The sequence below is a fragment of the Malaclemys terrapin genome, chromosome 5 (genome assembly GCF_027887155.1).
Source record: "Malaclemys terrapin pileata isolate rMalTer1 chromosome 5, rMalTer1.hap1, whole genome shotgun sequence".
NCBI classification, from domain to species: Eukaryota; Metazoa; Chordata; order Testudines; family Emydidae; genus Malaclemys; species Malaclemys terrapin.
The window spans coordinates 52,649,088-52,676,353 of record NC_071509.1 but is presented as its reverse complement, the minus strand read 5'-3'; the positions used below and the strand labels follow the sequence as shown (position 1 = coordinate 52,676,353).

Genomic DNA, 27,266 nt, shown 5'->3' with positions numbered 1-27,266 from the left:
CACTATTGTCAATATTTCACTGAATGCCTCCTTCATACAAGCAGAATACACCGTTGCTATTAGCTGCTCTGTTTTACAATGTGCCCTGATAACAGCTATCCAGGTAATTGGTTTCCTTGGGAAATTAAAGTACATCCTGATATAGAATTTAAGAGTGCCTGGATTTAATTGTTCTCTAAAATGGATCAGAACTTGAAACTCAGTTATTAAAAAAAGAGACAGGAGATTTTGTAAGATAATTTTAAACAGAAATCTTTGAAATCTTTTAATCTGAATCTTTGAAAATCCCTCCAATAATTTCATACTTTTCCTCACATTTTTGCTTTTGTTTCAGTAACCCTTGTAGTTTGCCAAAAACATGTTAAAGGAAGCAACTGAACCCCAGCAGTTTTCAGTTTCCTCATTTCTCAACATATCAGGGAGCCACTCATGTTTGTGTCAAAGCACGGCACCTAGAATTTCCAAAGAACCTTTATTTTTAACCCAGAAGCAAGTTCGAACCCATATATGGCCAGATGATCCTTAGGTGCAGATCTGTAAATCATTCCCCGCAGGGCAGGATCTGTGTCTCTGAAATGGCATAATTCCTTCTTTAAGCCCTTTTGTCCACTTATCCATCCACAAAGTTCTTAATAAGAGAACTGAGGACAGCAAGATGCTAGTTTGTCAACACTTACATTCCAGGTGACAGGCACCAGGGCCCAGATTTTTAAAGCTCTGTAGGTGTTGCTTCACTCAGCACTGCAACACCTAATTGATTTAGGAGCCTAAATCTCATTTTCAAAAGTGACGTAGGCACTTAGGAGCCTACATCTCACTGATAAAATAAAAGAGCAGACAGATCAAAAAGTAAAGAAAGGCCAAATCCAGAAACTGTATCACTTAGCTGTTCAAACAAAAGAAAAGGTACATTCCTGACTGATACATCCACAATTATGAGATTCCATATAAATAGATTAGTCTGTGTTTTAAGATATGAAGAAATCAAGAGCTATGATCATAGTTTATTATAACATCTACAGTACCACAGCACGTACATTTTCAAAAACATGCAAAACATCAAAAACATCCTCTAACTTGTGTTCATTTCATTTTATGCAGACACACAGTTTTCAAAAGTTAGTATGAGCATACCCCATTTGTGAGGGAATGGCACAGTGAAGAGCTAGGGGTAAGTCTGAAAATCATCCTAACAGGCAAAATTTATAGTGCAAAAGTACATAAATAAAAAGGCCACTAAACTTTTTGCTCTCTTTTTAGAGTCTGATTTAAATCACACAGGTTTTTGAGAAAGTTAATATTAAAGATTGAAGATCCATATGGAAGCTCATACTTACATGGTTTGCATTATCTGAAAGCTGCTGCTCAATTAGCTGTACAATTTGCTTAAATGTTGGTCTCTGTAAAGGATCAGCATCCCAGCAACTCTTCATTATCTCATACCTGCAAATATATTCAATTAAATATTATTGACTGGAAATTTCAGCAAGAAATAATTTCTGTATATAACTCCATTATTATTTGTATGGGCTAAAATAGATTGAAGTTATACAGTGTAACCATAGCAACTTATCCCCAAATTTCAAAACACAGCGAAGTAAAACTGTTTAAACAAATTTTATAAGAGTAGAAATAGTAGCACTAGCCCAACTGACTATGGGTACTAAGGAACCAATACTGCTGAGATTCTGTGGGCAGAACTCCCTTTGACAGTAATGGAAGTTCTGCGTAAGGAGTTGCTACAGCATGATAGCCATCTATTTAAAGATAATGGGTCTGATATTGACAATTTGAAAAAAATACTAAACTGGGAATGGCTAGTAAAAAAGATGGTTGGACCATCTTATTCCAATCAGGAAGTAGAACACAAGTACAGGAATTGCACAAGTTGGTGCAATTTAACCAGTTTATATCAACTGAAACTGTTTAGTATGCTCTGCGTATTATCTTTATTTGTGTAACTTAGAATATCTTTCATGACAGAGCCATTAGACCATAAAAGGATCACAGTATGCAGGTGTTATACAATTAAAGCTAGTTCAGCTGTGGAAAATTTGAAGGAAAAAAAAGGCAATGTTATAAGGTACATTTAGCCCATATCTGGAAGTTTTACTTTCTTTGTTTAAAAAATTATTGGCTGATTAGTAGTGATAACTTGCCTCTTACATTTCAACTGGTGCACATTCTGGACTAAACATTCTGTATCCTTCCTTAATCATTTTATAAAACTTAGAGTCCACAGGCATTCCAGGGTAGGGGCTGCTTCCTGTGGATACAACATTTAATTGATCAATGCCATTTTAAAATCAGAAATAAACTCTGGGTGAAATACAAAGTACACATTCAATCAGTAAATATCTTACCTAAAGAAAACAGTTCCCAAAGCAATATTCCATAAGACCAGACATCACTCTCGAAAGTATAAACACAGTTGAAAATACTTTCAGGTGCCATCCACTTTACAGGAAGCCGAGCCTTTGCAGGGGTTGGGGATGAAGGTGAAAACAAAAATTAGACAAGCAGGTTAGAAAATTTAATAATATCAAATGTACATTTATATAATGGTTACCTATCTTTTTATATATTATTACTGAAGTGGAATTCTCTCTGCAAGTCAGAGTGCAGTGATGCCATACAGTTACTGATCCATCACTGTACAGGCTTTCTACATTTATACCGTTCCTTGCACTCTGATTAGTTTAAGTGTCTGATTTGCATAACTGTTATATAGTTGTTTTTCTAAACAGTGTGTGACTCCCTGTATCTGATTTAAAATGGATGCTAGCCAATCAGAATACAAGGATTTGTATGAACATGGCATGGTTGTTTAAAATAATCAGACTCTGAATATGCATATCTCTTTATTTGGATTGGCTATTATGCTTACACTGCTCTGATGCACTCCAGTTTTTCAAGCAGACAACCAAGGTAGCTGCTTTAGCTTCTAATACACACACACGCACCCTCAAAAATGCAAACTGCTAAAAAGGAAATGGTTAAAAAAGTGTTTAAAACCTCTTGATTCATTTCCTTTCTTCCTTCTCATTCCTTCGACCTTTCCGCTGTCCCCAGAATGTTTGTATTGCAATGGGAGAATCCCAGCCCTTTCCTTCTAACTCAATGTTGAAACAATGTATACCAAAATATATTATAGCTACTCTGTCTAGAAGAGCCTTGATGTCCTGTAGGGAAGGGAAGCAGGAAGTAGGGAAAGGACTTAAGAGGAAGAGAGGAAAATGAGAAGGGAAAGGAAAGGTTAATATCTTTCCATCAACTGCCTAGAGCTATGGGTGATGATAAGAACATGTGGTTGGAGTAGATGAGCAATTTGAGTTACTGATGGTTTACTAAATGAAATATATAGCTGCAATAGTTAGATATTGGAATAATTTTTGGCTGAGTTAGAACAACCAGATACTCATGCAGCTACTTGCAGCAGAAGTGGCTGCCACTATTGTTCAGAGCATTAATGCTCCTAGCCTTAGCTGGGTTTCAGATCAGGCCAGACACAATTAGAGGAGCCCCTCCCACAGCAGCCCCAGTTTTTCTTCTTCCCTAGCAGCTGCTGCCTATCCTTCTCTAACCTTCTCAGACTAAGAAAAATCCTATTGTCAAGCAGCTCAGGGCAACCTAAAGCATAGTCTAGACAAGTGAAATGTAATTAGTTACTGCCCACCTCACAAGCTGCTGGCCTGCACTTAAAAATCCTTGATGCACGAGTGATCAAGCAGATCCTGACTCGAGATTGAAAATTAAACCTTGCCTCTCACTTCAGTTTCTTTGTAAATGTCACTGAGCAGCACTCAGTAGATATTTTACCAATCCAGCCTGGCTGCTTTGCTGAATTCCTCCTCTGACTTCAATTGTACCCTATACTGAATTTTGGGAACAGCACACATGGCTGGGGCAGATCTCCAAAACCATCTGACAAATGCAGTCTTCTTCACTTAAGCCTTAAATGGTCACATTCTGGTTACCTCAGAGACTGCTTCTCCCTGTGGGACATCACAGCAGTTGAGAGTATCAAAGGCACCTAAGCGGTCACCCACTGGGTTTCTTTGGGAGGAACAGGCAATTACAGTGAGAGGGACTGTGGAATTCTCTACCCTTGTCAGCTTGCCAGAGTTTGAATTTTTGTATCTTCAGCTTACGCTACCAGGCCCACTTGTTCTCCTGGGCTTTTCCTTGTGAGGAGCAATGAATATATAGCTAGTGAATGGTGGTAATTTCTGGTTGTGGAGCAGTCAGGAAGAAGTTGAGGGGTTCATTTTGTTGAACACAGGTCCTAATTTTTTTTAATAAACTGAACAAATATAAATGGTTGCTTTTGGAGATCACTGGGAAAGTCACATGTATTTGAAGTGACCTAAATAGATATATATTGGTAGGACTATAAAACATAATGGAAAAACCATGGACAACAACATTTGATATCCAGACTTTCTTTGGACAAATCATGTTAAAGAAAGTTCTTAGCACGCTTCTGTAGTTTATTCCCATATGTGTCAGATTTTCACCAAGGACCCATTAACAGCTCTGGCAGTTAAGAATGGACTTAAAGTGGGCATAAATGCAATTTGCATTCACTTTAAGATTTGGCGAAAAGGGATCTTAGTGTAATTGGGAACAGTCTGGATTGGAGTATTCAGACTTTTCTTTTTTGGTCCAAAATGTCACATCTCACTCCAGTCCATATTTATCTGGGATAAAGAAATTGGATCTACAACTGCAAGTGTCAGATTATGTCTGTTACATATACAAATTAAAGTCAGTTTCATTGCTAACCTCAGAATATGGAACCAGTGAAAACCAAGCCTATTTCTGCTTCCCACTTTGTCCTACTTAATAAATATCTCACATTTAGACTACAATTTCTGTTATCTGCATATTTATAACAAAGCAAACACCATAAAACCTGATTTTTAGAACATTTTTGTTCAAATACTTATTTTAATAATTAGCCAAACAAAAACAGCACCACTAATTTTAAGGATTTAAAAATAACTAAATTTTAGAAAAAGATTTCTTTGGCAATTAAAACAATTTAGGATGCTTCCTAGTCAAGTACTTACATTTCCTTTGACCACATAATTTGAGTCATTCTTTATATCTCTAGCAAGGCCAAAGTCACAAATTTTTGTTATTCGACCATGAGTGAGAAGAATGTTTCTTGCCGCCAGATCCCTATGAATGCACTGAAGTAATAAAACAAACACAGGGAAATATTTGTTAGTATCTTCAGTATTTTTCACTGCTGATGCAGAATTGCTGACTGTGTATGTTTTTTCTTGAATATACATGTATTTAACTAAACATAATATATAGTGCAAACTGAAAGTCCAAGTGTTTGAGTTTAAAAAGCTTACTTGGCTATCAAGCTTTATAGCACGATAATGTTACTGAAACATACAGGAGGCAGTGCATATACTGCTGCCTATAGTTAAGGTGGCCTAAGCATTTCCATTAGGAAGGATCATTTTCTGTTCCTTATAACTTTCTCAGAGTTTTACACTTTCAGCTGAAGTTCAGTGTGCTTGCTCTGAGCTAGAAAGAATTTTTTTCTGAAAGTTTCATCAAAAATGATTGGGCTATTTTCTAACACAGTCAGAATGGGAAAAATGCAATTTGTTTCTAGGGAAAAAAATGATAGTTTTTTTAAAAAACAATTTTCATGACCCAGGGGAAGGTCATGGAAACTAGAAATTAGGCAAAAATATAGGGTCAAAAATTCAAAAGCACTTATATTACTTAGGAACCTAATTCTCATTTTCAAAAGAGACAGGCTTTCACTAAGACTTAGGCTCCTAAGTGTCTATGTCAATTTTGAAAATTGGTCTTAGGCACTTTTGAAAATGTTATATATACTAGGTCATAGATATGCCCTTCATTGGTCCTGTGAAAATCAGACAGGATTTGGGCAAATTAAAATATTGTTTATAATGTACTCTGTGCATGGGCACTGCCTTATATTAAATAACAAAACAAATTATCTTCCAGTGACAAGCATATCTGTGCATAAGTAATGGAGATATAGGAGGGTGCAACTGGAAGGGTTTGGCAGGAGTCATGCCTCTTTCCATATGTACCTCCACCAGTCATGTGGAAGAAGGCAGGACGCCTCCTCTATGCTATGCGCAGGTGTGTGCAGAAGGATTTAAGAGCTGGAAGAAGCAGAGTCCTGCTTCCTTAAAAGTTCTGTCTTCTTCCATACAATACAGAAAGGAATGCATGGAATGCATTAAAGGTTCCAGTCTCATTGACTCTATGTACTGAGCAGTACACAGCTGTCTAGCAAATAGATGAACAGAGTGAAATTTCTTTATTTTTCTCTTTTAAAAAAATGTAGGAAATTTCATACTAAAAGCTACTTAAAAATAACATTAAGATTGCAAAATGAAGCAATCAAAAGTCAGGAACTGACAATTTACGGTTGCATGAGCAACCTTACCTTGCCCTCTTGGATGCACGCATTATGAAACTATCTTCAATTACATGCTGCTGTACTATTTTTTCCCATGGAACTCCTGCCTTATTCACACCCCAGTGCAGCAAAGTGTTTAAGCATGTGTGTAACTTCAAGCATGTGAGTAGCCCCATTAATGCAGTAAAGTGATGTAATGGTCTGGGGTTCAAAGCATCCCTCCCTCATTCCTACAGAATTGGTATGGTCCACTGGCCAAGTAAGAATGGTCTTGTGGTTAAAGCACTGTGCTCTGATTGGAGAAAGCAGAATTTTATCCTTGCCTCTCCACAGGCTCATTCTCATGCCTAAAGCTCTGCACTGTAGAACTGGAATATTACTACTTCCCAACCTCAGTGATAAGTGTAGCAGAAAAGCCTATAAAGAAAGAAAACATATTCCTCATTCATTGCAAGGTTCGGGATGGTGCACAATGAATGGTTCAGGGAGCCACTCTATGAGGAGGATAAAAAAAATAATGAACAGCTACTTTTTTTACTCAGCATTGTCCATCCTGCGTACTGAATGAGGCAGGGGTCCAATGGAAAAGTATTAAAAGTTACATCCTAACGTGTTCATACAAAGGGGTGGAGTTAAGGCTGATTCAGATTGCAAAGTGAAGCAATGTGCTTTTAGGGTGGGATGTTTCAAAAATACTACTCAACATTCTACACTTCTACTGAAATTTTATCACTGACTTCAACAGGAGCTGAATTAGACCAACATTTATACTTTTGAATATCCCACACTTAATGTAGTGTTGTTTGTGGGGTAGGGGGTTTAAAATTACATATATTTGTTTTTACAGTGGATTCAAAGTATACTATACAACATAATGTCCCTAGATTTTGTTACTTTTTTCATATTAATTGCCAAATTGTAGGGACATTATTAATAGTTCTAAGTTTCTGATATTCCATAATTTTTCCTATGAAACCTTTAGAAAGCACAGAGCAAACTGAGTGTGTCCAAATGAAAACAATTTGTGGGTCTCTATGTTGATTTTAACATTCTTAAAAAAATTACAAAGATGCTTCAGTAGGAAACAAAAAGTATCCCATATGTTAAACCAAAACCTTGAAAATACCCATCCTGTAATGATCCAATTGTTTAAGAAGGTGTTCCATGGTTCAAAAGTATCAGATTGACCAGGGTTTAATTCTGAACATAAATACATTTTGTGCATAAACCTCTCTTCAGCTATCTTCTAATGCTCTTCAGTTTGTAAACTGTTCACGGATGTCACAGAGAATAAGCCATATAAAACATTCACGATTTGACTCTCTTTTTGGAGGGATCTCCTTCTTTGAAGATCAGATTCATTCACAAATTCTATCTAGTTTCCACACTATAAAAGTCCCTGAAAAATTAAGTCTTCAGGTCTCGTGCGGGATCAGATGGCACCAAAAACCAGATGGAACTTTTATTAGACTGGCTGCGTGCTCCAGGAGACAAAGGCTATAGACCAGGGGTGGCCAAACTTACTGTCCCTCTGAGCCGAACTACGACAATCTTCAGAAGTTCGAGAGCCAGGCAGGCCAGTTGGAGCGGGGCTTCTTCCCTGCAGTGGGGTGGTGGGGCTAGGGGCTTCTGCCCTGCGGGGAGGGGAGTCTCAGGAAGTCAGCCCCAGGGGGCATGCCTGCTGGGGCTCAGGGCTTCAGCCCCACAGGACATGCCTCCTGGGGATTCAGCCCCACTCCTGCTGAAGCCCTGATCTCCAGCAGGTACACTCTGCAGGGCTGAAGCCCCAACCCCCCCCTCCCTGCTGAGCGGAAGCCCCTAGTCCCATCACCCCATTGCAGGGCAGAAGCCCTGAACTCCCCCCCAGTCTGGTAGGTGGAGAATAGGGGGGCTCCATGAGCCACACTTTAATTGTAAAAGAGCTGCAGTTTGGCAACCCCTGCTATAGACTAAAATCCTCAACCCCAACTGTAGGACATGGGAAGTAGCAACAGAAAAGGACCTGCTGCTCCTGCTTTCTCCATACACACATAGTCAGTGGAGTTTGTGGATATGGTGTATACACCCTTACAGCTCCTCAGGCCTATCCCTCCCTTCACACTTCCAGGTACAGAGCCATAGCATTGCTCTGTTCCATGCACTGAAGGAGCTCTCCAATTCCCAGTGCCCTCAGCAGTGGAAATGTAACAATTCTGCTGCCTTTTGAGCATTGTACTCCCAGAGGTAGCCTAGAGGTTTTTCTTTATGCGAGTAAAGTCCAGGGAAAATTCATTCTGAGCAGACTAGCACTTTTCAGTGCAAAATTCTAGGCTGGTAAAATCCAGGACTAGAGTTACACAAAAGAATAGACTAGTCAAGTCTTCACGGTACAGCAGAACCCTGTTAATTTGCAGTGTTTGTTTAAAAGATTACTGAGCAGGTGAAACAGTCATGTTTTAAATGTCAATATGTGAAGAAAACCTGTCACTCAAATTCACAACTTACATTTTTGGAGGCAAGGAAGCTCATGCCCTTTGCCACCTGATAAGAAAAACTCAGTAGAACTTCAACGTCCAGAGCCAATTCGTCATCTTCTAATATGGCAATGGTAACATCTCGATCCATATATGATCCTAAGCAACACAAATGCAAACACTTTATAAATGGACTAAGTATGATTGCCTGGAAACATATTTGGCTTATATTTATCAGAATGTGGTGCTGAATAAATAAGGAAACTCAATCCATACTGTGATGGATTAGACCATGAGGTATAAAAGAGTATATCAGCCTTAGGATGAGTATGTCTCTGTTCCCTGGGTAGCCAAACAAAGGCTCCTCCAGGACAATCAAGTCACCTGATGCCAATTAAACCAGTTAAGGTCATTAGGCTAACGCAGGCACCTAACACCAATTAACCGGCAAAGGGTCAGTTAAGGCTGTTAGGCTAATGGAGATAGCTGGAACTAATCAAGGTCCTACTCATACTGCTTAAAAGCTCTCCTTCCAGTTCCCTCAAGGAAGCCCAGGTGAAAGGAACTGGAGGAGAGGAAGTGTTGCTGAATCCTGAAGTAAGGGTGAAGCTAGGAAAAGCAGATAGTGGGGGAAGCGGCCCAGGAATTCAAGGCAGCTCTGGTGGTGAAAGGGAAGCTGCCAACAGCTGCTACCATTAAAGCCCCTGGACTGGAACCCAGAGTAAAGGGGGGGCCCGGGTTCCCCCTTCCCCCCATGCTCTACAGAGATCCCCTTGAGAGGGGAAACAGACCTTGGTCCAGGCAGGAGGCCAAACTGCACCTACTGAGCTCTAAGAAGCAACAGAGACTGTGGGTATTCAACCTTCCCACCTTCCATACTGGCCTGTGATGAAAGTAGCTCAATAAGCTGTGACCTTTGCCACTACACTGAGAAAGGGAGGTCACAATGAGGGCCATAGTGAGCTTCTGAGGCCACTGAATCCACCTGGAAGCACGGGACCCACCAATACAGGCTTGGAGCTTTGCCAAAATACATAGAATCATAGGACTGGAAGGGACCTCAAGAGGTCTGATAGTCCAGAGCCCTGCCTTGAGTGCAGAGGACTGGACTATCAAAGTATTATCTGACCATCCCTGACAGGTGTTTGTCAAACCTGCTCTTAAAAATCTCCAATGAGGGAGAGTCCATAATCTCCCTAGGCAATTTATTCCAGTGCTTAACTATCCTGACAGCTTGGAAGTTTTTCCTAATGTCCAACCTAAACCACCCATTGCTCCTTGTCCTATCCTCAGAGGTTAAAGAGAACAATTTGTCTTCCTCCTCTTTGTAATGACCTTTTATGTACTTGAAAATTGTTATGTCCCCCCTCAGTCTTCTCTTCTCCTGACTAAACAAATCTAATTTTTTTAATTATCCCTCACAGGTCATGTTTTCTAGACCTTTAATCATGTTTGTTTGCTCTTCTCTGGACTTTCTCCAATTTGTCCGCATCTTTCCTGAAATGTGGTGCTCAGAACTGGACACAACCGGACTCCAGTTGAGGTCTAATCAGCATGCAGTAAAATGGAAGAATTACTTCTCATGTCTTACTTACAACTCTCCTGTTAATACACCCCAGAATGATGTTTTTTTTGTTTGTTTGTTTTTTGCAACAGTGTTATACTGTTGATTCATATTTAGCTTGTGATCCACTATGATAGCCAAAATCCTTTCTGCAGTACTTCTTCCTAGGCAGTCATTTCCCATTTGTATGTGTCAACTGATTGTTCCTTCCCAAGTGGAGTACTTTGCATTTGTCCTTATTGAATTTCATCCTATTTACGTCAGACCATTTCTCCAGTTTTTCCAGATCATTTTGAATTTTAATCCTATCCTCCAAAGCACTTGCAACCCCTCCCAGCTTGGTGTCATCCACAAACTTTATAAGTGTACTCTCTATGCCATTATCTAAATCATTGATGAAAATATTGAACAGAATCAGACCCAGAACTGATCCCTGTGGGAAACCCACTTGGTTTGCCCTTCCAGCTTGACTATGAACCACTGATGACTACTCTCTGGGAATGGTTTTCCAACCAGTTATTCACACATCCTTATAGTAGCTCCATCTAGGTTGCATTTCCCTAGTTTGTTTGTAAGAAGGTCATGCGAGACAGCATCAAAAGCCTTACTAAAGTCAAGATATACCACATCTACTGCTTCTGCCCATCCCCAAGGCTTGTTATCCTGTCAAAGAACACTATTAGGTTGGTTTGACATGGTTAGTCTTTGACAAATCCATGCTGTTACTTATCACCTTATTCTTCTTCTAGGCATTTGCAAGTTGATTGCTTAATTATTTGCTCCATTATCTTTCCAGGTACTGAGGTTATGCTGACTGGTCTGTAGCTCCCCAGGTTGTCCTTATTCCCCTTTTTATAAATTGGCACTACATTTGCCCTTTTCCAGTCCTCTGGAATCTCTCTAGTCTTCCCTGACTTTTCAAAGATAATCGCTAATGACTTAGATATCTCCTCTGTCAGCTCCTTGAGTGTTCTAGGACATATTCCATCAGGCCCTGGTGACTTGAAGACATCTAACTTGTTTAAGTAATTTTTAAGTTGTTGTTTCCCTATTTTAGCTGCTGATCCTACTCATTTTCATTGACATTTACTGTGTTAGATGTCCAATTGCTACTAAATTTTTTGATGAAAACTGAAACGAAGTCATTTAGCACTTCTGCCATTTCCACATTTTCTGTTATTTCCCCCTCCCCGCATTGAGTAAAAGGCCTACCATGTCCTTGATTTTCCTCTTGCTTTTAATAATAACATCCATTACGAAAATGGTAGAATAATCATCTCAATGTTTTCACAATATACAGACACATGAAGCCTTTTTAACTGAGTTTATTCTTTTTTTTAATCCTTGTCACATTGAATTAGGGTTTTAATTGGACACATCTATCAGCAAAAATCATTTTAAAATTGAAAAGAAATCAGAAAGCCCTCTTTGTACTATAGGATGTGGGTTAGATTTCTGGATAAGTACTTACCTGTCCTCCCTGATCTTCTTTTATCTGCTTTTGGTGGAACAACATAAGAGACTCCTGGTTTCATGTCCATGTATTCATTGATGACATCACTGTGGGGATAATTTAGCATAAAAACATTAAGAACAAATTTGAATCTAAAATTTTATAAACGATTAACACTCACGGTTTGTGAGTGTTAATTATTTTTAAAAAGAAAACAAAAATACTATACAGAGTGATGAGATTTGACAAAATAGGCTATAAGGATGTGCATTATAGAATAAATAATGGTCTGATCTCAAAGTTTGGAGTTTAGCTCAGATAAGCACCCAAAAAATTGGTGTTTATAATTCTTAATAGTTAAGGTTTAGTCTGGAAAAGAAATGGCTAGATATTTCTGATGTCATTCTAATGTTTCCTTCTATTCAGGACAGCTTCTATCAATATATTTGGTAATTCAAGTTTCAGTTGAAATTCAGACGATAAAACTGGGGAGAAAAGTTAACTGAACATCAGAATTTCCAAAAAGGTTCATGTTTGCTTGCAGAAATCAGGATAAGTTAGAGGGAATTTGATTTTTTTAAAAATACAGGTTTTCCCATCCCTATGCATATTCAAATGTATGGACTCTAATTACATAGTTTATAAATATATACCTAGGGATTTACAATGCTGAATATTTTTCCATTTAGTATCTTTTTGAACTGTATGGACACAAATTCACTTTACCTTGCTCATATACAGGCACCTTTTATCCAAGAATATCTAATCACTTTGCAAACATTACGCTTGGTCTCACAACAACCAAACATTTTACCCCTCCACTGACGCGCAGAGCCCTCTGGGATGTTATGCAGCTGCAGTTCAACAACACACAGCAATACTCAAATTGGTATAGACTCTACAGTCTACAGTCCCCATCCAACCTTTTACAAAAAAGTTCTATGTGAAACTCAAATAATGAGATTCTCAGCTTTATATCATATTTGAAAGATGGCACCTCCGGCAGGAGTCATAACCTCATGGTGGGATTCAAATGGAAACACCAGAATCACTTCCTTAAACACACAGGTGGTATCTTCAGTGTTGTCTGTCCATGTACTGATCTAACATGACCATTCTTCTCTTGAAGGTGTTACAGCACAATGGTGATGTGGCAGATACATCCTTAACACCAAAGGGACATAACTTCCTACTGTAGCAAAGTGCTTTAGCTCCTACTAAGAGCTCTATTGGATTCTTTTTAATTTCAGTTTGCTAAAGTAGAGTAATGGGCTCAATGCTGCAAAGTACAGACTGAAATATAGAGAGGGTCCTTTATTGCTATACAAGTGAAGGTTTGGTAAATGACATCTTCAGTACTTTAAAGAAAAGAGAGAATTAGAAAAACCTTTGCACAGATGGGCTGTATCTTAAATTGAATTAATAATATACAAGCGGATGAACACGAGGGGGAAAAAGAGTGCAAGAACAATGGTTGGGGAAATCCTAACTCCAAAATGATGGCACAGGGTCTTTTGTGACAAGATCTTGTGTAATTTAATGCAATACTGAAAGGCATTATTTTTGTTGTAAAAAGCTATTTGCGAATGCAGGAACTCATGGTAACAGAGTGCTATAACACAACAAAATTGGCCGTATCGTCATTTACGTTGCAAACTGATTGCTGCCAATCATTAGCAGTAATGATAACTAAAAATAAAGATGGACATTTTTGATCCAAGGAATGGCACTGGACTCAATCATAGAAAAGCCATTGAATCAGTAAAAGTAGAAGTGCATGACATAATTTGAACTATAATCTTAAACAAGCCACAAACAACTTACTTGTAAAGATCAAATCATCTTTTTAAATTGATTTTTTTTAAATAAATTTATGCAATCTTTAGAAAACACTACACAAAAGCCCTCTTGTGATTTCTTTTCACTAGATCAGCTTTGATTTACCCTCCCTCTGAACTTTTTGGCTATGCCTTTATGTATTGACAGATTATTCTTACCATGCAGGCTCTTTTTGATGCAGAAGGTTCTCGTAAACTGCTGTTTCTGCATATTCGTCATGCTTTGGGCAAATAAATGAATCGCGTTTCCTTCTCAGAAAATTCAAAAGATCACCATAGCAGCAATATTCCGTGATGACCAGAGTGGGGCCTACAGATGCAGAGGGAGTTTAAAAGGCCGGTATAAGCTTTGCTTTCAGAGTCAAAAATCTTATACAAAAATATTATTCAACTAAACACACAAAATGTCCTATTTGAAGTCACACTACACAGCATTGTCTAGACATGAAAAGTCATAGTGAAGTTACAGCAGCAGTTTCCTCATTCATGGACTAGTTACTATTGTGCAATTAAAGCTATGTCATTCCCAATTAATTTTTTCCCATCAATAGTATCACATTGTATAAAAATTAAACAAATAAGTCTTTTTTTCCCCTCTTCATGTGATAATGTTTCTGGCCAGACACATCTGTATGATTTTGCTCACTTCCTGAAGGAAGTTATTTGTTCCAAACATTAAAGTAAGGCTTCAAACATTAATCCTTTTGATTCACTTCTGTTGACAGTAGAGCTTCAAGCTCTTTCTTTCAGCTCTGTTTTTAAATAATGTAGGGTGTTATACTCTGCAGTATAATGGGAAAAATCATTCACATAGAACAGTCTGCTGAGACAGAAAACTAAGTTACACTAGATCTTAGAATATTAAAATGAAATTTAAAAGGGGAATTAAGTCACCTACAGCACAGATGTTTATAGATCATACGTATGTTTTCTAAATGAATGACTGCAACGACAGCACTTGAATATGTAATAATGCTGCCCATTATTTCATTTGTAGGATCATTCTGTACCAATACCTCCTCAGAGCTTTTCTTTAGTTTAATAATTACGGCTTTCATAAGAGCAAATACTATAGTTAAGATTACATCAGGATTATTACAAACCCTATATTTTCATAAGTTTATATTTTATAAAATTCTCTTTTCTGTCTGAAATAGTCCATGCATTGATTCAGGCCCTAGAATTTGCTTTGTGGCTCATTTGAACCAAATCCCTTCAGTCATTTTTCTGTATTATGCAAAGGTGAAAGGGTGGAATGTTTTGCATAAAGCTAAAACTCTGAATTTTTCCAAGATTTTTTTCCTTTGAAAAGTAAAATGGAGAAATTAAAAAGTGCAAACATTTATGTTAGCATAACATGCAGGTTACAAATTTAAATGCCCTAAAGTTAAGAAATCACTCTATATAAGCTTCAATTATTTGTTGGATTTTGTTGTGTGTGCATGTTAACATTACTGTTTATGTTTTTAAATAGATAAAACCAAAACGTCCAGGATGTGCAATGTAAACAAAGTTACTTCCTTTGAGAACTTTACATTTTTCATTTTTTGACTGATAAGTATTTAGAATTAATAACCCTAATATTCCAATAATGTTTGTTGCAGTTTAAATGGATTATCTGAGGACTGTACAAGATAATAAACATACCAGTTCTACAGTAGATAGTAATGAATAACTCAGTTCAGACACTAATAACCCATAAAACCATAGAATCATAGAAATGTAGGGCTGAAAAGGACCTCAGGAAGTCATCAAGTCCAGCCCCCTGCTCTGTGGCTGGACCAAGAAAACCTAGACCATCCTTGACAGGTGGTTTGTCCAACTTGTTCGTAAAAGCCTCCAATGATGGGGACTCCACAATCTCCCTTGGAAGCCGATTTTAGAACTTAATTACCCTTATAGTCAAAAACAGTTCTTGCTCATATCTAACCTGAATCTCCCTCAGCGCACATTAAGCCCATTATTTTTTATTTTACCTTCAGTGGACATAGAGAACAATTGATTCCCCATTCTCTTTATAGCAGACCTTAACATATTTAAAGGCTGTTATCAGGTTCCCACTCCCTCCCCCCAGTTTTTTTCCCCTCAAAAATAATCATGCCCTTTTAACATCTGTTCTCATTTTTGGAAGCTGATGTTGCGGATGACAAACATAGACAGCCCATTTTGTGAACTCTTAAGAGGAAGCGGTTTTATGTGCCAATCCGATGGAGTCCAGAAATGGACTATGCTTGGTCATGTCCGCAAAAAAACTAATCTTCATTTCTAGCCAGAATTACCCTGGTTGGGGGGAGGGGGGGGGGGGGTTGTGTGTGGATTTTTTAATATGGTCTCAAGTCTAGAAGAAAGGCCTTACATGAAAAGGTTAAACATTTCATCATGACTAAGCAATTCAAGATTTGTACAGAATAGGTTTCTACTTCTACAATAAGGCAATTACAAAAATCCAATAATCTCATAACTTTACCTCCAATAGTGCAGGCTCCAAGTAGATTCACTATATTAATGTGGTTACCAAGGTAACTCAAAACTTTGAGTTCAGACATTAAGGCTTCTCTCTCTGTTAAATGGGCACTAGCTGGAATGAAAAACATGTCGTTCAGCAAATTCAGTATACAATAGAAAGTTAGGAAAAAAGAATATTGTACATAGTAGAAACTTACGTTTGAGCATTTTTACTGCTACTGTCATTGCAGCATCAGATTTAAACAGACCATATGCAGTAGCCTCCACAACTTTCCCAAAAGCTCCAGCACCAAGAGTTTTACCTAAAAATTGCCAGACAACTTTTAATGGGTGTAACAAAATTTTACCTATCAGTGGTTCTTTTTGCTTTATATTAAAAAAATCAGTAGTAGATTATTGGATCAATTTAAGCCTATTTATTCGTCTCAAAGAAAATGGAAGTAGTTTAAGACAGGAAACTTCTTCCTCAAACTGCATGCAAAAGTAGCAGTTGTCATTATTATATACTTTACTATGCAATATACTATTGATAGCAAATGCTATGTTTTCATGACAAGGTCTCATATTACAGGGATTGGAAATTTCACATTGGAGATGAAGTTAAATAAACCTAAACTAACCAAAACTCAATCGGTTTCTAGGAAACTCCCATTTCTGATCATAAGGAAGTTGTGTTGGGTCTATATAAACATAGTTGTTTCCATTTATTTCTTCAACGACTTTCCACTGAACTTCATATTTAGGTTTCTAGGGGGAAAAAAGAAAAAAAGGCCATTTTACTGCTAAAACTTCAACAAGAAGAACTAACATGAATGTGTGCATCTGATTTTACCTGTAGATATTTGTACACAAGAATCATTACTACGATGCACATCAGTCCTGCTGCTACTCCAAACCCTATCAGTAAAGGAGTGAAGAGGGTGTGGGTACTCATATGTTCTAGAAAGAGACAGAAAGTTCTGTTTAAATTTGAACAAGAAACCCAACATTTAAAGGATCATTAAATGTCAAATCTTTATCCCCCTAATTGTTTTTCTTCCTCAGGGAATATTCTCTTTGTTTCTGCTGGAGCCCAGATGATTTTCCCTTTTTCCCCTCCCCCCACCCCAAGGCTGAATGGACAGAACTGTAAGAAGATGTTGCCTGATGGCACCTTGAGACATGTCTTCACCCTGGAAACTGTGCAGTTTAGTTCATTTCTTCAGCACTCCCAGTCCCATCAAACTAGGAAGCATAAAACTAAGACCAATTAAACTCAGGGTTTCTGCATGGTAGCACACAGTTCTATCACTAGCCCATTAAGACAGCTCTCGCCAATTATTTTTAGCTTTAAAAACAGGATTCATGTCAAATTAGTTAAAGAAAAAGTTTGTTAACTGAACTTTTCTCAAAGTCCCAATTTTTTAGCTTATCCAATGATTAATATGCTCTTTACAACATAGTCTTTGGAAGCAGAGAATTGGACAGTAGCATGATCTTGTAAAGATCAATATGCCTCAAATCTGATCCATTTTTGTTTGTATATTATATATGGCATATAGTATAGAACAAGAACTCCACAGAAACCTTAGTTTTTGCAAAAAAGAAACAACAAAGAACAACATACAGGTTGCAACTGATAAGTATTTTGGCATTTCAACTTTTACATTTCTGCAATTTCTTTTATGCTGCTATGGAGGCCAAAACTCACTAGCACCCTCTAACCAGTGTGTTTGCAGTCTGTTGTTGTTGTTAATTATTTTTATTATTGTGGCACCTAGAGGCTCCAACCAAGCTCAGGGCCCCATTGTATTACAGTTTAAATAAACAGGACAGACAAAGGTGTGAGAGGGAACTTTATTGAGCAGGTCAGTGGCAGAAACAGTTTTCCTGACTCCCAGGCTGGTGCTCTGGCCACTAGACCATACTACATATATGATGGAAGAAAATGGAAGCTAACACATTTCAGTTTTAAACATCTATTAGGTTATAACAGTCAAACATTTAAGAAGTATGATAGGAAATGCAGCTTAATATATTACTGTACCACTGTACCAAAGAAGCTGCAAATACACAGGCAATGTATTTAAAATATGGGTCTTATTGTAATTATTTGTGATGGACAGAGCTAAAACATCCCATCATCTTAATTACATTTTATACATTTCTATATGTCATTTTGGCCACTACCTTTAACAGCAAAGTTGAAAAAAGCAGTACTTCTGGCAACATCATTGGAAGCCTCACATGATATAGTGCCATTGTTTTTGAACGTGCTGGCATCAATGGTACTTTCAACCACTATCCTTCCAAATGATGGAAAGGATGAATTTCTAGAATAGATCTTCACATCCACAGGAGATATAGCTGGTGAATCGAAACACCTGGGAGAAACATTGTTGACAATTATCCCTTTATGGATAAATACTTGGAGTAAATTCTTCATTATTTCAACTTTCTTCTAAGATAAAGTTTGATATTTACAGCCTCAGCTGGTGCGAATTGACACAACTCCATTGAAGGATTGAGCTGAAGAACTTTCTTTTTATACTCTACTTATCAGATCTGAAGTATATTTTTTCCTCTGTGTGCAGAATTATACATGTAAATCCTCCATGACACTTAACCGATACCTACACAATGTGGCTCTCTGTTCTACTCTACTGGCTACTCCACAGATAGAGGTTTATGAATCTGCTGCAGCCTTTGAGCTATGGAACCTGGCTCTTTAGCTCAGGCTATTAGATCCGTAGGTCCTGGTTTCAACTCCCACTGTTAACTTATTCAGAGACATTGTGTTATAATAAGATAAAAATATATCAGTGGCCAGCCTAGTACAGCACCATATGTATCAAAGAACAAAATACCCAGCACTGCCTCACAAGCTGTTCTTTCTAAGAGCTACCCTATTAATTGGTCAAAAAAGTATGTTTACTCTTTTTTGACCAGTCAATTGTAAAGTTAAAATTTGACATCTTTACTATATAAAAGCAAACATGCTAATTTTAGCAATATTACCAGTAACAAGTTATAAAACAATACAGATTTTCCTTAAGAAGACTAAAAAACCAGACTATTTTAGGCATAAGAAAAATGATTCCAATGAGATATATGTGACTTGTTAGTACTATGTCTCTGACAGAAGAAGTGAGGAGCATTTTACAATGTGTTTCACAAATATTCTACCTCAATCTTCTTAGAGACCTGGTAATTTAGCAATTTATTTTCATAATAACTCCAGACACATTTAACATGTGATCTACTGTGTATACATGGAAAATCATTATACTGTGTCCTGGAAAATTGTGTTATTACATGATAACTCCAAAAGATAATAGCCATATATAGAAACTCTTCTGTAATTGTCATTCTGTGAAGGTACACAAATAGGGCCAAATTCACTCCCGGGTAAAAAGGTGTGAAGCCTTTGTAGTCAGTTGGCTTACCGCAGAACTCAATTTGGCCTTTAATGTCTACTCAGTAAAATACACTGAGTATCCTCCCTTCAAGGAACAAAACAAAACAAAAAAACACCAAACAAACAGCACAAACCTAAAACAATCAAGACTATGCTTACAGAAATAATGCAACATTTGAACAGGTATTTGACTATCTTCTTTCAACATCTTATTGCTTGAATTTTAAATCAGGTGTGTCAGGTCACTTTTAAGGTACATTCTGGAAATTACTCACCTCTGCTCAGTTCCTGGACAAAAACGCCAATCTATTGTAGGGGCAGGGAAGCCAGCTGCCACACACTGGAGCATGCCATTGCTAAGTCTGTCTGAGGTGAGAATCTCTGGTTTTGCTGCAATAAAATAAGTGAATACTCATGCTTTCGGTGAATAAATAATTTGCATTCTGATTTATTACTAATTCTGGTCCTAATCGTGTCAGCATTTATGGATTTGACTTCCATAGGCCTACTCACTTCCATAAAGTTGTGTGTGTGCATGAGCGTTTGCAGGACCAGGGCCTATATGACCACATCTTTCCTACAGTGTCATTTTTAACATTGCCTACCTATGAAAATATATTCAATTTAATATTATTATTCTGACAGTCTTGACTAGATTTTCCAAAGACGGTAAAAGTAAACCAATGCAAAATACTTGATCTGTGCAAGAATTTAAAATGACACAATCACAGCTGACAAGAGTTTAATCTACCAGAAAAAAAAAAGTCCATATTTTGGAACAATTTATAAAGTTCCAACTTCTCTGCTGGCTGATCCCCCTAACATGAATTAACACATTTTTTTTCATGATTGTGAATGTACTGTATCTATCACACCACACTTCTGTTACATCTGCCTTTTATGTAAAACAACACCATTACACATCCAGGAAAGATACTACAATGAAATGACTAGAGAGTTGGGATTTGCTGTGTTTTTAAAACACCCTGCAAATTCTCTAGATCATAGTTGATAGAGAGCAAGATTGTTGTAAGAAGCTACCCAGCAAATTAAATATCAAAGGCACTGTCCAAATGAGTTTGAGCAGTGCACAATAAAATATAGATGTACACCTCTACCCCGATATAACGTGACCCGATATAACACGAATTCGGATATAATGCAGTAAAGCAGTGCTCCGGGGGGACGGGGCTGCGCACTCTGGTGGATCAAAGCAAGTTCAATAGAACGTGGTTTCACCTATAACGCAGTAAGATTTTTTGGCTCCTGAAGATAGTGTTATATCGAGGTAGAGGTGTATATTTACAAATACATTGTCATTGGTAGTTCAGGCTTGGATTTTTACAGGAGCAAAAATTGTTTTTAAGAGATTGCACATGTAGGAAATAAAACTAATATTTGGATGAATGCATTAGATTCCTAAAAAGTAAGTCACAGTTGATTCATTACTTTACAAAACATTGTATTGAGCTGCTGCCTTTCCTCAAGACACTATATTTTGTTTTAGTATATCAAGAAATAACAACATTGCTGTATTTATTTAAAAAATTGTTATCTGAGCACAAGAAGAGAACTAATAAAGCAGAATTTCCACATAGTGATCCAGTTTCTGAGAACTTTTGGAAGAACAGGCAATAACAGAGTATAACAATAACAGAGTTTTGACAACTTTTCTAAAACACTCTGTGAGGATTCATTTAATAGAGGATTTGGATAGTTCTAATAAACGCAGAAGTCACATTTACCACCATATGTATCTTAGCTTCCTTTCAACTAACTGTAAACGACACTAATGGAAGATTCAATCTGCTGTAATCTCCAAGGACGTTGAGTGATTCATAGATGCCATTAAAAGATCTTTTTAATGCATTATTTTTCATAGACACATAAGACCAAATTCTCATGTGCTGTAAATTGATGAAGCTGTATTGACTTTAGTGAAGCTAGTATGTACATTTACACCAGCTGAGATCCATATACTGTAATTTGTTTGTGGATATGAATTTCATTGTCCATTTTACTTCCTAATTAAACTTGATGCAATAAAATGCATTCAAATCCTCAATCGTATCCTCATCTACTAGTGAGCCATGTTTCAGGAACTGAAAGCTCCTTCACCTCTAAATTTGCATGTAATGTTTGATTCAAAGCATCAAACAATTAACCTTGTTGCAATATGCTGGGTTCTATTTGCAACATTTAGTGTAGGACATTGTGATCATGCACATCTTGGACAATGGGGGATTTCATGGATGATATCTAACTTTTTTTTAAGGCCCAATTCCAAGACAGTCACATTCAGAATTTTTTTAACTTAACTAAATCTGATATTCACTGACTGATGACTGCTTTCAAACTCAAACATGACCCTTTAGAAATATATACCGTACACACTGGGCAATATACCATCCAGCACAGATTATTGCTAGAAAAAGCTGGAAAAATTAATGGTCAAACTGAACTTAAGAGGAAATTGAACATTAGATATTTCAATAATATCATGTTGGGTGAAGCCTGAATCTAAACCTTTCTGGCTTTGGGTGAAGGAAACAAAAATAAAAAATATGCAGGTCCACTGTTCAGTAAAAGCCAGGTACAACAACATGCAAGCCAGTACCTAAAAGTTATACACTATGAGATGCTGGGCCTGAATCTGATTTTGGTTACAGGAGCATAAAAAGACAGTTACCCTTTCGTAACTACTGTTCTTTGAGATGTGTTGTTCATGTCCATTCCATTGTAGGTGTGTGTGCTTGCCAGTGATATCTGTAGGGGACAAGCTCTGGCACCCTCTGGATTGGCGTGAGTATGCACCGGTATGAGGGGCACAACCAGCTCCCACCTCCCTGAGTTCCTTCTTGCCAGAACTCCAACAGAGGGGAAAGAGGGTGGGTCATGGAATGGACATGAGCAATACATCTTGAAGAACAACAGTTACGAAAAGGTAACCATCTTTTCTTCTTTGAGTGCTTGCTCATGTCCATTCCATTGTAGGTGTAGCCAGGGCCGGCTTTAGGCCGATTCAACCAATTCCCCTGAATTGGGCCCCGCGCCTAAGAGGGCCCTGTGCCCAAGCCCTGGTATGGCGTACTGGCAAGAGCCTGCGAGAGTAGGTCCGGGCAACTGGGAAGTGGCCACAGGACTGGCACAGCCAGTCCATGAGCATGCCAAACCAATGCTGGCAAGGCCATGGTGGGGCAATCATAATGACTCATGCCTTATCCCTCTTGATTTTTGAGAGGGTTTTGCTGATGAGGGGAATTGGCGGGAAGGCATACATCAGGTCCCCTGACCATGACAGGAGAAAGGCATTGGAAAGCGAGCCTGGGCCAAGGCCTTAGAGAGCGCAGAACTGATCACACTTTCTGTTCTCTCTGGTGGCAAACAGGTCCACTCGGGGAACTCCCCACTTCTGGAAGAGCACTCTGACGACCTCAGGGTGGAGGGACCACTCATGATGAGAGAATATGGACCTGCTGAGGTGATCTGCCAGCGTGCTCTGGACGCCAGGGAGGTGCGAGGTCTCCTGGCAAAGAGCTGAAGAATGTGCTCCCTCTTGCCTGTTGACATAGAACATGGGAGGCCATGTTATCCATCAATATCTGCACCACCCGACAGGACAGTTGGGCAAGGAAGACACCGCAGGCCAGAGAGATGACCCTGAGTTCCCTGATGTTTATATGTAACGCAAGCTCCTCTCGAGACCATAACCCTCAGTGTACTGAGATGTGCTCCCCATCCGAGATCGGATGCATCCGAAATCAAGGAGACCATGGGTCGCGGGCTCTCGAACAGCACACCTTCCAACATCAACATTGGGTCGGACCACCTCTGCAGAGAGATAAGTACCCTCAGAGGGATTGTGATGACTTTATCTAAGTGATGTCTGGCTGGGGAGTAGACCAATGTCACCCACACTGGGAGGGGACACAGCCTGAGTCTCGCATGGCAGACAACATATGTGCATGCTGTCATGTGACCCAATAGTCTGAGACAGACCCGGGCTGTGGTGTGTGGATGTGAGGTGATGCTGGCAATCAGATCTGACATTGCCTTGAAGCTGGCCTCTGGCAGAAATGTTCTGGCTCGGGTAGAGTTGAGAACCGCTCCGATAAACTCTATCTGTTGGACCAGGATTAACATTGATTTTTGTTCATTTAGCAGCAGGCCGAGAGCTTGACAAAGTGGCTCACATCGTCTCAACGCTGCGCTGGACCATGATCCTAGAGTGGCCCTGGATGAGACAGTTGTCGAGGTACAGGTAAATCTGGATACTCTGATGTCTGAGGTAGGCCACCACCACCAACATGCATTTCATAAACACCCTTGGAGTCGTTGCTAGGCCAAAAAGGAGCACTGTGAATTGGTAGTGGGCGGTCCCAACTACGAAACGTAGGAACCATCTGTGACTGTGGAATGTCGATATGTGAAAGTAAGCGTCCTTCAGATCAAGGGTGGCATTCCAGTCTCCCAGATCCAGGGAAGGAATGATGGAGGCAAAGGAGAACATGCAGAACTTCAACTTCTTGAGGTACTTGTTGAGGATCCGTAGGTCGAGGACGGGGCATAGACCCCCGTTGGCTTTTGGGATTTAAAAATAGTGGGAGTAAAAGCCTTTCTCTCTCAAAAGCAGCGGGACTTCCTCCACAACTCCCACCCGCAGAAGGCCCTGCACCTCCTGAGTGAGCGGTTCCTCATGAGAAGGGTCCCTGAAGAGAGACATGGAGGATGATGGGAGGAGGGGATAGAAATAAATTGGAGGGTATATCCCCCTGCTACTGTGCTGAGGACCCACCGGTCTGATGTTATAGAGGCCCAGGCAGGGATGAAGGGGGACAGGTGGTTGGAAAATAACAGGGGAGCAGGATCCAGGACACAGGCTGGAAGGTCGTTCCCAAGCGCACACTCAAAATGCCTGATTGTTACCCGGTTGATTACGGGAGGAGCTTGAGTGAGCAGAGAATGCCAGCTGATGGCCTTGCCGGCGCTTATAGCTCTTGCCCTCATTGTGGAAGGGCTCCGACAGAGGTTGGCTCCTGAACCTGTGGGGCTGTTGCGGCTTAAACCGCTTCCTTGTTGGCCCCAGCATGTACAGCCCAGGGAGCGCAAGGTAGCCCTCAAGTCTTTCAGGCCATGCAATTTACTGTCCATTTGCTCAGAAAACAGTGCCAGGCCATCGAATGGTAGGTCCTGGATGGATTGTTGAAACTCCGTCAATAGGCCCAACAACTGCAACCAGGATGCCTGCCTCATTGAAATGGCCAAAGCCGTGGTCTGGGCCACAGAGTCTGCTGCATCTGAGGCCGCTTGGAGGGCTGCCCTGGCCACTGCCCTGGTTTCATCGAGGATAGCCAGGAATTCTTTCCTGGGTTCCTCTGGCAGTGAATCTGAGAACTTGGCCATGAACTGCCAAATATTAAAACCATAACGGCCAAGCAAGGCCTGATGGTTGGCCACTATCAGCTGGAGGCTGGACGTAGAATAAATTTTTCTACCAAAGAGATTGAGCCTCTTTGCCTCCTTGTTCTTAGGCGTTGATCCCGGCTAGCCATCTGTCACGCTCATTGGCTGCCAACACAACCAATGAGCTTGGGGCAGGGTGGGTATAAAGATACTCATACTCCTTAGCGGAGACGTAGTATTTTCTTTTTGCCTGCTTGGAGATGGGGGGCAGTGAGGAGAGTGACTGCCACAGGGCCTTAGTAATTTTCACCACTCCCTCGTGCACCAGCAATGCCACCCTGGGAGGGGGCTGCTGCACTCAGCACATCAACCAGAGAGTCCGAGGGCTCCGCCAGTTCCTCGGCTTCCAGCCCTAGATTTGAGGCAACCCTCTTCAAGAGCTCCTGGTGGGCCCTGGCATTGTCCTTGGGAACCAAGTGAGAGGGTCCTACTATCGCCTCACAGGGCAAAGATGATGAGGGGGCAGGTACAGGCGGGTCTGCCAATTCTGCCACTTCTGCTATGGGAGCCTCGGCCGAGGCTGGCTGGCTCTGGGGAGCCTGCTCTGATTCCACGTCTGAGTCAGGGGGTGGGAGGGAGACTGTCGCCGATCGTCTGTCAGATGCCTCCGAGTCTGCCTGAAGTGAATGGGGAAATCTCCAGTGGTTCCAGAGTTGCCAGGGGGCAGACCACTGGCTTTGGGGTCGTGCTGCCACTGGTGGCCCAGCGAGGAATGCTGATGCCCCTGATGGGTAGCTCTGGCCTGCGGGCAGGGTCTAATCCTCGCTGTCCGAGCCCGAGGAAGAAGAGACTTGTCTGCGGGACTAGGACGGTACCGAGGCTGCCTGCCTACCCTGATTCTGTCGGCTCTGGCTGCAGACCTCCATTGAGGACCTGTATGGAAGCGATGGCTCTTGGTGTCATCAGCGACCAGTGGCAGCGTTTGGTGGATCGGCAATGGTAACCTGGTGATCGATGCCTTATACTTAGCGAGCGGTGCCGCCTCATAGATCAGGAGCGGGAATAGGAGTGAGAAGACTGACGTGTTGGAGACTGTTGACGCGCCCAAGGTGAACTGTATTGGTGATCCAGCAACTGGTGACGGGTCTCCGGGGACCGGCGTCTCAACCTTCCGGAACGGTGCCGTGAGCTGGGAGAGCAGCTCAGGCGCTCCCAGCACCGGGGATCTGGGGACTGGTGTTGTGCCTCTGTGGGTCTGCACCAGCTCGCTAGAGCCCAAAGAATGCTGTCTAGAGTCCGGGGACCGACGCTGGGAACTCTGGCAGGCAAGCCAACCCACATCCGGGGGGCTGGTGGCGCTGTTCAGGTGCATGCTGATGGGGCACCTCCTGCAGCAAGGAATGGTGCTGCACTGATGGGGACCGTTGGAAGGGTCCCAAGACAGGTTTACCCCTCGAATGGGGCACTTCTGTGGGTGGCACTGGCAGGGACAGTATGTCCTTAGCGGCCTGAAAAGCCTCTGGCGTGAATGACACCGCCAGGTGCCGAATGCCTCTACCACTTCCCGGGGTGGTGGGCGGGTCTGAAAGCGGGCTCAACAGCTCAATGGGAAATGAAGCCTGGTCAACATCTGGTAGGGAAGACCTGCCCCGCGTGGGTCTTAGCTCTCCTCTGGCTCTCTCCTTCCCTTTACGGGACGTAGGAGAACTTTCTTTGCTTTTTAGCCAGTACTGGGGATGGAGATCAGTGCTGGTGTGAGGCCAGTGCCAGCGGTGTGCTCCTTTTTGGTCCGTGGTCTGAAGCTCTTGCCAATGCGACACTTGTTGCTAACGTGGGTTCCCCCTAAACACTTCAGACAGCTTCTATGGGGATTACTGACTGGCATGGGTTTCTTGCAACAGTCACAAGGTTTGAAGCCCGGAGTCCGGGGCATGCCCAGTCCCTAGGTTAAGTCCTGTTCGGGACTAGCAAACTATTACTAACTCTACACTAAGGGAACTAGACAGCTATCAAATTTTTAACAACTATATGCAAAAAGTTCGCAAGTAGGCACAGTTGAGAGAAATAAGCTTGTTGAGGCAAGGAGACGTTCCAGCACCATCACTGGCGGTAAGAAGGAACTGAAGGAGGGGGGAGCCCCTGGCGCCCCTTATACCAGTGCGTACGTGCGCCACTCCAGAGGGCGCCAGAGCTGGCCCGTACAGATACCACCGAGGAAAAAACTTCTGGCACTGGTGCATGTGGCAAGCACACACCTACAATGGAATGGAT

At 40.6% G+C, this 27,266-nt stretch overlaps 1 protein-coding gene and 1 long non-coding RNA gene across 3 annotated transcripts in view; one reads left to right on the top strand and one right to left on the bottom strand.

The window, feature by feature from the left end:
• The window catches only part of KIT (KIT proto-oncogene, receptor tyrosine kinase), a 74,387-nt gene that overhangs the window by 2,770 nt on the left and 44,351 nt on the right, over positions 1-27,266 (bottom strand). Inside the window, exons 8-20 of one of the 2 annotated variants that reach the window (XM_054030840.1) lie at positions 19,868-19,982; positions 18,365-18,558; positions 17,028-17,134; positions 16,816-16,942; positions 16,393-16,497; positions 16,197-16,307; positions 13,889-14,039; positions 11,910-11,998; positions 8,906-9,033; positions 5,073-5,195; positions 2,364-2,475; positions 2,167-2,266; positions 1,338-1,443 (exon numbers count right to left, since the gene is read on the bottom strand). In XM_054030840.1, coding sequence (XP_053886815.1) covers positions 1,338-1,443; positions 2,167-2,266; positions 2,364-2,475; positions 5,073-5,195; positions 8,906-9,033; positions 11,910-11,998; positions 13,889-14,039; positions 16,197-16,307; positions 16,393-16,497; positions 16,816-16,942; positions 17,028-17,134; positions 18,365-18,558; positions 19,868-19,982 — 1,568 coding nt within the window. Of the gene's footprint in view, positions 1-1,337; positions 1,444-2,159; positions 2,267-2,363; positions 2,476-5,072; positions 5,196-8,905; positions 9,034-11,909; positions 11,999-13,888; positions 14,040-16,196; positions 16,308-16,392; positions 16,498-16,815; positions 16,943-17,027; positions 17,135-18,364; positions 18,559-19,867; positions 19,983-27,266 lie in introns of those variants that run through there. The other variant, XM_054030841.1, reaches the window with a different exon arrangement.
• On the top strand, positions 28-24,161 carry LOC128838559 (uncharacterized). Its single transcript, XR_008445200.1, has 3 exons — positions 28-103; positions 22,336-22,394; positions 22,981-24,161. It is a non-coding gene; the product is annotated as an uncharacterized LOC128838559 (long non-coding RNA).